The 12180-nt window shown below is 41.7% G+C and overlaps 1 protein-coding gene across 1 annotated transcript; it reads right to left on the bottom strand.

Annotated features, from left to right (window-relative positions):
- Window positions 1-8135: 8135 nt before the first annotated feature.
- CYBJADRAFT_175440 (SANT/Myb-like DNA-binding domain-containing protein) lies at window positions 8136-9014 on the bottom strand (the record flags this gene model as incomplete). Its single annotated transcript, XM_020216706.1, has 1 exon — window positions 8136-9014. The coding sequence occupies one exon, from the start codon at window positions 9012-9014 to the stop codon at window positions 8136-8138; it is 879 nt and encodes a 292-aa protein (XP_020068074.1).
- Between the last annotated feature and the right edge of the window lie 3166 nt (window positions 9015-12180).

The following is a 12180-nucleotide window of genomic DNA, read 5'->3' as shown; positions in this document are numbered from 1 at the left end:
TTGTGCATAAGATCTGCTAACACTTGCAACTTACGCCTAAGGATATGATAGGACTGTGTAGTGCTTGCAAAGAACTAAACACCGTGTCGTATCAGGAGTGTTCAATTTTCATTTACTATCTCTCTACGAATAGAATATTATCGCCCAAGATCTCCGGGTAATTTCATCACTACACACAACTGCATCAAGCACCTGTGTTGTGAATTACGCTGAACTCTCTTGGAGTGGCTGCAATCATTTAGTGCGTGTCATTGCAGATCGAATACTAAATGTGATCGCCATGATTGTAGTAGACTGCAATTGGACGTTGTGCAAATATCATACGAAAGAACGACGAGAAGCATGGTCATTGACCTCTTGAGTGGTCGAACTTTGTTTAGCTGAATACCTCAATTGAATCGCCCATCAATACTCTTTTCTCAAGATCATTCCACCAAATGAAGGTCAATCAATTTCGAAGCTTTGAAGCTTGCCACACAACCTGCGACTTAATAAGCTACTTACAAGGTGACCATCAGGCTGATATCTTAATATACGAGACAAACCATACCAGTATGTGATGACTGTACTTACAGCAACTGCGAGCTGCCATTTCATGATTCTAAGTAGTGGAGCTGCTGTGGACTGTGTTAACTTTCAGTACCTACACGCGCGTATCTCCTCCTCTCATATGGGTGTTTGGGAGTTCAAAGGCGCTGAGTTGGGAGGTCGATTATGACGCACATCGACACACTGGACACTGAACAAGCAGATATAGAAGAATTAGTACCCAGGTGCTACAACAGGTTGCATTGAAAACCGTTGGGTGAAAGAGGAACATGCAGATCGACTTTTTGCACACCGTGACCTGGACAAGTCCATATAGTCAGTGACGATCTAACCAAGAGCCTGCAGAACGCCTGAGCTCTTGTACGTCAAAGATCCATTTTCAATTGTCGAACTTAGTGCCTTCGAAGTTAGGAATCTTAGGGTTAGGCGTAACTCGATATTTAGAGCAATTCGCTCTTTGGCTCTCCCTTTTCATTAGTTCATAGAAAGATGAACAATTAACGTGTTTCAGACAACCAGAAAGGGGTCCTCAAAGACTCAGAACACGCCCTTGATGGGTGCAGACTGTAGGGTGCTGTGCGGAAAAGGAAGAATTTGCCTTACTAGGCTGAAATTTGAAACAGGTCAACTCCAAGTACCCCAATTAATAGTAATAACACGATAATCATGCAGTATATGGTTGCAAAGACCAAAAGTAGGAGGTTTAAACGAAACTTGATGCTTCAACTATTTCATAAGGTGTATGGGTGGAACTTATCAACACCAAACTCTATACTACGCCTTGATAACCAACTAAAACGGTTTTGAAAGCGGAACGGTGTTGAGTGGCGCCAAACTCATGCAATTAACGTGAATATCCACGTGTGATTCTGATCATTTTTCGTGGGCATTGAATGTACAAAGCGTTGCTTTTACGAGACGCTTAGTTGGGGAGACAGTTGGTACCAAGGTGTCTGTGAATCATGGCCATCTTTTCGTGAATTTCGTACATTGCATCATGTAGGAAATAGACGTGTTCGATATCAGAACGAATCTAATTCATGATAACGATGCCACCTGTAACAAAAAGGGTGTACTATTTAGTATCGAGATATTGGCCTTTCCGAGTTGTTTCAGGCACCTTGATTTTTAATAGTTTCAGGTTCCATTGTTCGATTTCATGTAGATATGTACATGTTGTTGGTAGCAGCCTTAAAAAATGTAGCATAAGCCTTTTGGCCGTACCATGACTGGCATGTAATTAAGGATTTATTTTTCCAGATTAAATTAACCTTTAATGATTATTTTATTTAAGCGGTCTGAAAATCAAAAGAATATTTTAGTGGATTATACAAGTTCCTCAATCCGAATAATCGAATATTTAATCAAAGGCATTCACGGGTCAATCCGTATGTTATAAACTTTGTCAATCTTTGCAGTGATTTACCTCTATCTTTCTGGAAAATCAAAGGCCAAAGCAAACCTTTTACGTTTTATTTCATGTCCTTCTCTTCACAGATAGATTCATGAAGGAATAACAAGTACTCGGAGTTGACTGGATGGCTGCTATGGAGACATCGTGTTTCGTTTTCAGGGAAGTCTGAACAGATCTGTTAATAAAACTCTGTTTTAAAGTCAAAGTTACTGATACTGGAAGATATGATGTATTCCTCAAGAGTTAGGACTTTTCCAACCAGATGACAACGGAGAGCCCCGAGCCTCATCATCTGATGCTCATTCCTTCGGCTGCGCAAATTGAAAACCGTGGACCAATTGAAAGACTCTGATAGGGGTGTTTAGTTAACCGTTAACACCCTTCAACTTAATCACAGTCTCAGAACATTATAAGACGTCTAATGGTAAGATCTCTGAATTGGGGCTCAGTTGTGTCGCAATTTCCTGCTCGTTAGAGTCGCAAGTTAATTGGCAGTCACAAGACTTGGTAAGTTAGCTAATAAAAATGAATGCATTGTGATAAACCATTGGTTGCTAGTGTACGATGTGGGATACAATTGAAAGCACATCGCATGTGCCAACAAGGTTATATTTTATACCTATGACTATTCAAGCAGACCATTGCATTGAATACAGCCAATATTCAAATGATTTAAAGGAAACTTGTCCGTTGACCTGATGGGTTGATGCGATTTTTCAAGTTTCACTGTTCCTACCAGACCAACTCCGAAGTTAGCGGTTCAAAGGACATTATCGCAGTTCGGGCCACAGAGTTTTGCCTTGCGAGTGCAGTTTTAGTCTGCCACCTCGCGACTGCATTTAGTTGCCAGAAATACCAGCTTGTATGCCTGCTTCACATTATTTCTGCATTTTTTGTCCTGGGCTATAGTGCATGAGTCTACATGTACGTCAGTTTTGCTTGTGGAATGTCTTGGTTGATGACTATTAAGCCACATATAAGGCGTGTGAAAATGGACACAATGCACATGCACATGCATCCGTATACTTTGTCTTCTATTAGATTTTCGTTTTGTTATAATCTGCAAGCTGGGTGTCATAATAAAAATCGAGAATATCTGTTTGTAGCTATAGTCTCGTACAGGAAACATATTCTCTGTAGATATTTTAGTCATATTTAGATAAGCAGCCAAGCTACAGTGGTTGTCAGCGTTAGTATGCGGTGAGGCTGGCAACTAGCACAGTTCCGGAGTCTGTGAGAATCCAATTATTATTTAGCAACAGAGATCCGAAGAATATTGTACGTATGAGCTCAGTAACACAGCACCAGTTATCCACATAATTAAGTAGTAATAATCAGATTAGATTTTAAAACAAAGGGACTGGGATTTTCTTCTTGGATTACTCAGAGACCGTTCATATACGTATCGGCAGCTAGGGACACGGGATAATTCGAAGCCACCTTTTTAAGTTGCGAGCATCTAGTTGCAAAATGGCCCACGCCATCAACACCGTGTCCTATATCCTATGAAGTTGAGAAGAGTAAGGTGGAGTACAGTGAGTTGCGTCAAATGCCCTTTAGCGTCAAAGTATTTTTCATAGCAGCCACGATGTAAGACCAAATGAATGAAGAGCAATTGGAGGCTAGTTTGTTCAAGTAGTCCATTATCCTGTCTTGCCGATGTGATGATCCGTACTGCTAAGTCAAGAAAACATAGTAGAAGTCGCCTCTGCTGCTGCCATTCTAGATATTTGTCATGATGATTTTACCAGGTTATTCTCTGATCTAGGCCATGAAGCTTAGACTAAGTTTAATATGGATATACTTTGATAACAAATATTCTGGTTAAACAGAAAGCTGCAACAAAGATTACAGTGTACCGCAGGGTACAGCCTACAACTACGGATTGTGCTTAATGAGAAGTTGAAGCTGATCATTGAAACTGAAGGGTTAATATCATCTGCATGCAGTAGAATTATCCTGAAGACTCTGTACACCATTTGTACGTCTACTAATAGTAGATGCAGAAGGCGTATAGTACTAATCATGTACTTCCTCAGGTGTGCTGGGGGTGGACCAAGTAAATAACTGTATTTCGATATATGCGGTTGAACACGAAGTCAACCGCCAAAGGGTAAGATCGCTAATTGAGTGTCATGAATGATCGAACTTTGATTATGGCCTATAATTGCAACGTCATACTTCATTTATTACAAGATTATAGTTGAATTAGTAATATTGGTATCATTTTAATGAAATAAGGCGGATGATTTTGTCCCTCAAGATATATAGGGCCCGCAGATCAAAGCTTTACGTAAAAAATCTGGCTATAGACAAATATCAAAACTTAATTTTAAACTCTGAGGGAAGATCTCGCCCACCAATGGTACTAGAGACTTCTAATGGTTTCCAAGCAGATGCAACAATAGAAGTGCTTAACAAATAAAGCGTGCTTAGTTTGATAGGTCTCACCAACACTCTGAAAGCCAGTAATGCGTACGCTGGTTGGTCATGCCTCAGCTAATTTCGTACTCTTGAAAGGGGCTTACCAAAATAGAACCTAGCATCGCATACCGATTTACATTTCTGCACTCCTGAAACCTCACAATCTGCATTCCAGGATGAAAATCCTTGAGCCCATGGGGAGCTATGTGTGTGGTGATGATCTTTGACACAGTCCCTCCAGACATCAACCCGTAAAACCAATTGAGGTACATATCTTATTACGCTCTTCCAAATTTTCAATAGAGAGGCTTAACCATAACAACATGAGGTGTTTTTGTATTGAAATATGGACAACAATCAACCAGATGTAACGAAAGGCATGAACAACTGAGTGACGGGGGAAAGCATTACCACAATTGAGAATTTGTGCTTTTCAAGTGCTTAGTCTCGTATAACCGTCAAATTGTCAAATGTCGGGTCAGGGCTTAGGTTATAGTATCTCCAATCTTAATCAGCTAAAATTAATGGCCAATGGTTTTGCAAGGTCATATGACCTCGCTACATGTAATGAAATTTACAGTATGTGGTCTACTTAGTTCTCATACTTGGGGAAATAGTCTTGGCTTCTTAGCACATATTACAAAGACTGAGGACCTCTCTGGCCCATTTGGTAGATAACCATATACAACGGGCATCCTTTTTTTTTCCTTTTATATTCCACTAGTTTTTCAATAGTGACACCCTATAGCTAACATATACATAAAATAGAGTTTGTACTGAATGAGTAACGTACTAGTATTTCGCCACTTGACTACTTATCAACAACCTAACTGTAAGGTGCAATGAGTGGATGGTGTGTCTTCCTTGCGGAGTATCTTAGTGAGCCTCATAGAAAGACAGCACAACAATTGACCCGGGAAATATAACCGATTACGTACTCAAGCCAAGGATGTCTAGTGTGTATCTTTCGAACTGATGACATAATTCATTTGCTAAAGCATATGTCCAAGCTCGATATGAAGCATGCCACCAGCTAAGCGAGTAAGAGAAGAAAAGATCCCAGATTTCTGCAGCCAAATTGTGATTATAGCAGCAAGGCTTAATCCTAAAGCTTCCTTCCATTATTTTTTGATAAAACAGGAGACAAATACGCTAATGTTGGTTTTGGAAAAGGTAATAGTTAGCAAAATAATTTAATATCTTATGCAGTGCACTGTGCTTGGAAAACCCTAAAGTCACTGAGTAACCAGCAAATGAGACACATAAAACTGCAACTGTCACCACTGTATTTAAGTTCCTTTAGTAGATTGGATATTACTAAGCCAGGACATCCATCTTTACCTGTGAACTGGTTGCCAGTCTTGTCATTCTGGCCTGTAGAAAATGTACAGGCCCTGAGGCATTGGACACACTTTCCAGTTACTACTCCATAAGATTTGAGATGAGTGAATGGAAGAGAGAAAATAGCGGGGAAAAGCACCCTTCTGATGAGTAGCCTCTCCTCCAGACGAACGTCATTAACTCGAATTACGCTCAAGCTTAAAGATAAGCTTATGTACTTAAAATTATAGAGTTACCGGCCATGTTTAGATGTTGTATTTGATAAGGATTGAAATTTTCGCCGATCTATACCATTCGTAAATTGACTGTATAATGTCTACACACAGAGTTTGACAGTATCTTGATGTATAGTTAATGCCGGATCTAGGGAAAATTTTTTTAGCTGTTGTTTAGTGCTATGCCTTGACTCAGTGGTTAATTGTTCAAACGCTTGTAATGAGTGAGGAGTGGTAAAGTCAAATGCCTTAGAGGGAGGAATGTTATAGAGGCTCAGCAACCTTGAATGTCAGTTCGTTGACAGCATTTTTTTAATGACTTGGTATATGACGCTTTAAATTAGGGTTGTATGCAAACATGTAAACTAAGATACGATTAAGTACGTCTTCTTTGGGACAGGTGTATGGGCTAGACTGTTAATGTCGTTGTAATGACATTTGTCCAGTGGTTGATATGAAATGCAGGGAGGCCAATAATATGACTGGATTGTACAGTTAGCCAGCGAAAGAGCATCGACTCAAGAGTTAATACAATACAGAACTGTATGTGTCAGTTCTACATGTAATTCTCACCTTAGCTCTCTCAGCAGTAAATGGCCTGACGTTCTCCTTCGAATCTTGATTAGATATTATGAGACAATTCGTGTGGGTGAATACCCCGGAATACGCCAAATGGATGCAGCTTGCGGTGGTCCATCCCGATGCTCTTGAGGCTAGCAACCATGTATACATTGAAGCTCATAAGACACTAGTCTGATATGAATTCCAAGCACTGATTTCTAACCACATGTTCGCGAAGTCCCCCGGTAGTTGTAAGCCATTCCTGAGTTTGGTTGTCGAGCTCAGGACATTCCGATAAGCACGCCAGAGCATGAGTAGCATTGATCGCCGAAAGTCCAAGTTGCTCGAGCCACAGTGCATGATTAGGCTAGTGAGTCTTTCCAGTAGTTACAATAGTCAATCAAGTCGTATCTAATCACGAACAAGAGATTCCGGTGGACTCGGCCCATCCTCGCTCTCTTTCAATTGCCTGCAGAAGGTTCAGGAATGGTGGTGTTACAAAGAAAAACTATCCAAATAACAGTTACTCTACCAACGTACAGCCTTGAAGCGCACAGTCGAAACTCTCAAGTATTTCAAAAGATAGTGTGGATTGGTGGATGTATCATGCCACCTAGATTTGACCATGGAGATGGGGCTATGACCAAGTCAGCCCTGGTGATAATGGACCGGAGCGTCTTGCAGTCGTTTTTTTTGGTTTACATTAACGAGCTGAGGCGTGCTAATTAGGGCTGCCAGCTTCGCCTCGTAGTTGAATGAGCATTTAAGCTACCGGGCTGGATGGACCTAGGAGTTATACGTGCGTAAAAACATACGTGGAATGTGTCTTAGGTAGAAGTATGAGAACTTTTCACTTACCTAGAATTGACAACTTGGGACAGTGCTACATTTTTAGGATGTGTTGGAAGCTTTGGAAGGACAATTGTATGTCTGAACTTCAAGCATACATACCGTGGTGATGTTAGGGAGGGGGGTGTAGTGGGCTTTAGCTGTCGCTTAGATGAGTACTGAAAGGGGGTGTAGATCCAGTACCTGGCTTCTAATGGTTAACATAAACAGCAATTTCTCTGTCGATCACGCTACAGTATAGTTGAATGCAAGACACACATTGGTTGAGTTTCAGGATTTCCAGTAGTGTTTGGAGATGTTCTGGTGTTCCGAGAGTACAGTATTCCAAGGTAACAACATGGTAGCACTCTCTTGAAGATTCCATTCGCTGGCCTTTCTATAACTCTGATTCCACTTAGAGTCAAATGATCAAATCAGACTGAAAGTGCGGTCCACGCTGCACCATTGGTCGTGTCATGAATAATCAAAGGGCATCGCACTTAATGATCATCAATTACATTCCGAATGGACACCATGCCTTGCGTGTTCCACGCTGTGAAAGGGGTATTGAACTATCCTTTGATCAGATTGTATTCGCAAGTGAAAGCAGTTAATAACCTTTGTTAATAAGCACTCCGGTATTTTGATAGATACATGTTCTAGTACAAAGAACAACACCTGGTCTAAGCTCTCAAAACAGTTCATTAATTAGACCTCCAATATAAAGTCGCATATCTAGGATACCACAACTAAAAGAAAAAAAGGGAATGTTTATATAACCGGCTAAATGACTATTGACTGTTTCAATTAAGCAAATTCCGAAGACTATGGCGTGGAGAACTTGGACTTGATACTGACTTGGTGGAATTAGGAGGGGAATTGTTCACCACAGCCTGCGTGGTTGAACTGGTGGCATCGGTATCATTTGTTTTCTTTGAGTCCAGTAGACGTTGTTTCTTCTCCTTTTCCAGCGCAGATAGTCTTCGCCATCTGAACTGACATCCATTTGCGGTTCTGTTCTTGAAATGAAGTGAGATTTCCCTCCATCCCAAGTTTCTCTTCTCCTTTAAATACCGTAAGAGAGAATCATCTTCATAGCTCCACGCATTGTTCTGACGTGGCTTTTCAATGTGATGAAATCTCTGCCGTGGAGCCGCAATACGATAAACTAGTTCTGGTCGATATTGATATTGATAAATATTTTGCTGTGGTAGCTGTGGCAGTGGTGATGGGTGTGAATATGGGCTGACATGATGCTGGTAACGTTCACGATGCTGTTGTGACATTGTGAGAGCTGGCTGGGCCATGAAGTGTTGATATACTGGTGAATGGTGCAGATGTTGTTGCTGTTGTTGCTGTTGTTGCTGTTGTTGCCGTTGTTGCTGTTGCTGCTGCTGATGATAATGATGCTGTTGTTGTTGTTGTTGCTGCTGATGATATTGTTGTTGTGGTGGTGGATATTGGTGATTTGGCAATGCTTGGTGTACAACTGTTTGTGGCGGGGCTTGGTATGTGTACCACACCCCTACATTTGCCCCTGATTCCGGACGAGGCCTGGAATTGTATACCTGCTCTCTGTCTGTCTGTGGTGTTGATCTTTGTGATGGTGATGAGCTGGAGTCGGTGTGAGGGAATATGTCATGAACGGAGGGTAAGCGCATCTTCTGTGCACTCATAAACATGTTTTTCAGATTCTTCTTCTTTTGAGGAACTGTTGTGTGTTCAGTGTATTACCTTTCTATGAAAGAGACCCTTCTCCGATGAACAACCAAAATAGCTGGTCAAAAAAAAAAAAGATTACGCTACAAATTCGGTCTCTTGGAAGAATCCTCTCCAGCGCGGATTGATTCCTACTTTTATACACACAACGCACTTACATGACATACATATGAGATTCATCACAAGCGAGGTCGAAGTCACAGACTTTACATTGTGTGCTCAGCTGTGCATGAAACCTTGAGCGCTGTACGCATGTATGAATATGCACTCTATAGAGTTTGCTTAACTGATTTCCAACGCAGCTCAAAGTTAATATAGAGCGGCTCAACTCCCAAATGTACCCAGGACTATACCTGGGAGAAAGAAGGAAGGAGAGAAGTATGTTCTGTGCAATTATGTATTTGCCGCATGCACATAACAGTAAGACATTACACAGGCACTCCTTTGTGCTTCTGCAGTCCCAAATAGACAGATATGCGTTAGAAGTACTACGCACACAACAAAGGCGTACATATTTACAACTTACAACTTTAAAATTACAAACAAACCGAGGACAGCTTTGGAGCGTCCTGGTGGGTGGAAGTTGTCATCTATCGTACGTGTCGAAGTTTGTTGGGACAGCAGAACGTGGTGGGGTGGTTTTTTTTAACTTGGATATTTTCTCCAACATTAAGCGAGCTTCGAAAGGCCCATGGTGCGGACTTCTACGAACGTTCAGAGGCCTTGGACCGGCCGTAAGGTTTCTAAAACCTAGTTCCACACAAACATTGTAGCTAGAAAGAAGAGTCAGAATGTAGTCGATCGAAGTACCTTGTGATCGATGGCTTAGTTGGTATAATAAGGACATTTTGGAAATGGGTTAGCATTGTACGGGATAAATTTCATCCCTCTTGGAGGTAGAACCACCACCTGTCTGCTCAGAATAGAACACGCTGATCATACACATCGTAACTATGTGGTATTGGCGCAATGCTTTGAGAATATGCGCTTGCTTCAAGTGCATTTCACTTCACCTCCCTGTCTCTTCCATATGATCTTGATATTGTTAATCTTGATACGCGAGGTTTTATTAAGCGTACATATGTACTGTTATTGCAGAAATGGAAGGTAAAATATTCATTAACCGTTATAGCGCAGAATCCCGCGAATATGCACAATGTGCGAAATGTAAGCGCGGGGCTGAGTTTCTTTTTTTTTTCGCACTATGTCTTGAGGTTTTGAATTTGCGCTGACTGATGAGCTGTTTGCAAATTGTCCATGCTCAAAGTTCAACATCTCCTGAGTCCAGCTTCTACAGTGTAAGACCAAGAGGAGGTAGAGACTTACAAAACACTCAGCTATGCAAATACTGATAAGCGGAGTACATGACGGCTTGATTTCACCATTGACGAATATTATTTACATCTGTAAGGATTCATACGTAACTCAAGACCCGGTGGGAGTACTGATGAATTGTATTCTAGCCTTTCAACAGCAAGCCACATGGGTGTATTAAACACCTTAGCCCTTAGAGCAACTATTCCCATGATTTATCCGGAGTGTTTCAACTACGGTTCATGGTGTAAAGTCATGTATACAATAGTGCACCTTGCGTTTAATAGAAGAATTTCACTGCAACGAACCATGTACTTCTTGCTCCCCTCGAATTGAACAGCTTCTCAATTCACATTCTTCTGACAGATGTATTGCTCCACCAAGCGAGGCCGGTATATATTCGGTCACTTCCAGACTGCGTTCGGTAAATTTACGAACAATAGTTTTCCAAGCCGTTTGGCCAAGCAACCAGTACATTTTCTTGATCGTGGTCAGTGAATCAAGCAAACCCGTTAGGTTAGATATCTCATGGCGATCATCTTGTTCGATAGGCCTCTGGAGCAGTTGCTACAAAGGGAATAATACACGAGACTTTGCACCAGAAATCATTTTTAATACTGGCTGCCTATGCAGTTAATCCTGTTCTTTGATTAAGGCTGGATCCAGCCAAATTTCAACTAGCTTTGAAGTTGATTGGCTAAGCATGGTGGTCATCACTCGCGCATATGTTGCAAGTACGTCCGGACAATACCAGATGGACCCGGGACCAAATAAAAAACAACCAAAGTACACACTCAAAAAACAAACAGTACGCCAAATAATAAGAGATCTGCGTTGCATTACACGTCATGTAACTGAAGCAAAGGCGATAGGCATACTATCACCACCACTTACGGCGTTGCAGATGTTTGGCCAGTACCTGAATCACCTCGTATTCGAACCACACCATGATGTTGACTAAATACCTGCGTGACCAGTGAAGAAGCACTGTATCAACGTTCGAGTCCCAATGTCCGAATTTTGGTCTCTGGGTGAACAAGATCAGATCCAAAATAGTCCGCCCTGAGGTTTAAGTTGTGCTTGGACATCAGACAACTCTTAATGCATTTATATGTAGATGAGCCAGTCAATCTGAAACAGATCCTGCTTCACGAACGCCGTTACCTCATAGAGTAGCCAGTACTAAAAAAATCTTTCGTGCGAGGTTGCGGGTGTGAATCGAATTCGATCACATCCGCTCCCTGTGCAGTGAGCAGTATCCAAGACCACTGTCAATATGTGTGCTATTTGAGCACTTTGCTCAAGCACGTTAGATCGCATTCTCGCTATGTGCATTAAAGATAGGACGATTCACTGCACAGGTTCCAAAAGAGTATTTAGATATATGAGCCTAGATCTACAGAGGAGCAAATTCCAATGTCTAACATGTCACTTCTCGCTGCATTTGGGATCTTGTGCGGTCCGATGCAACTGTTTCTGCTTAGTACGCGAACAAACAGGCAGGGGCTTTCAGCGGAAATGAGGAGATGTGCTGACTTTAAGAGGTTGTTCATAGAGAGGTCAAGACGCTAGTTTGCGATGTTAAGCTTGTGTGAGGGAACACAGGATTGATCTTTGAATCGAGGTAAACTGATACTTCAATGGCCCGTAGAAGGTTGCAATCCCGACTGCAATGAAGTTTGTAAGCCCTTGTGTGCGTTTCGGTGGGGAGAGAGAGAGGCGCCCCTGACGCCTGAGCAGCAACACGACACCGGCTTTGTTGAGGACGATAGACCGAGTGTTCAATGCGTGATGAATAACACAGAAGATGGAGCC

The sequence above is a fragment of the Cyberlindnera jadinii genome, assembly GCF_001661405.1.
Source record: "Cyberlindnera jadinii NRRL Y-1542 unplaced genomic scaffold CYBJAscaffold_21, whole genome shotgun sequence".
Taxonomy (NCBI): Eukaryota; Fungi; Ascomycota; class Saccharomycetes; order Phaffomycetales; family Wickerhamomycetaceae; genus Williopsis; species Williopsis jadinii.
The sequence above is the reverse complement of the archived record's forward strand: the minus strand, read 5'-3'. Positions and strand labels throughout refer to the sequence as shown.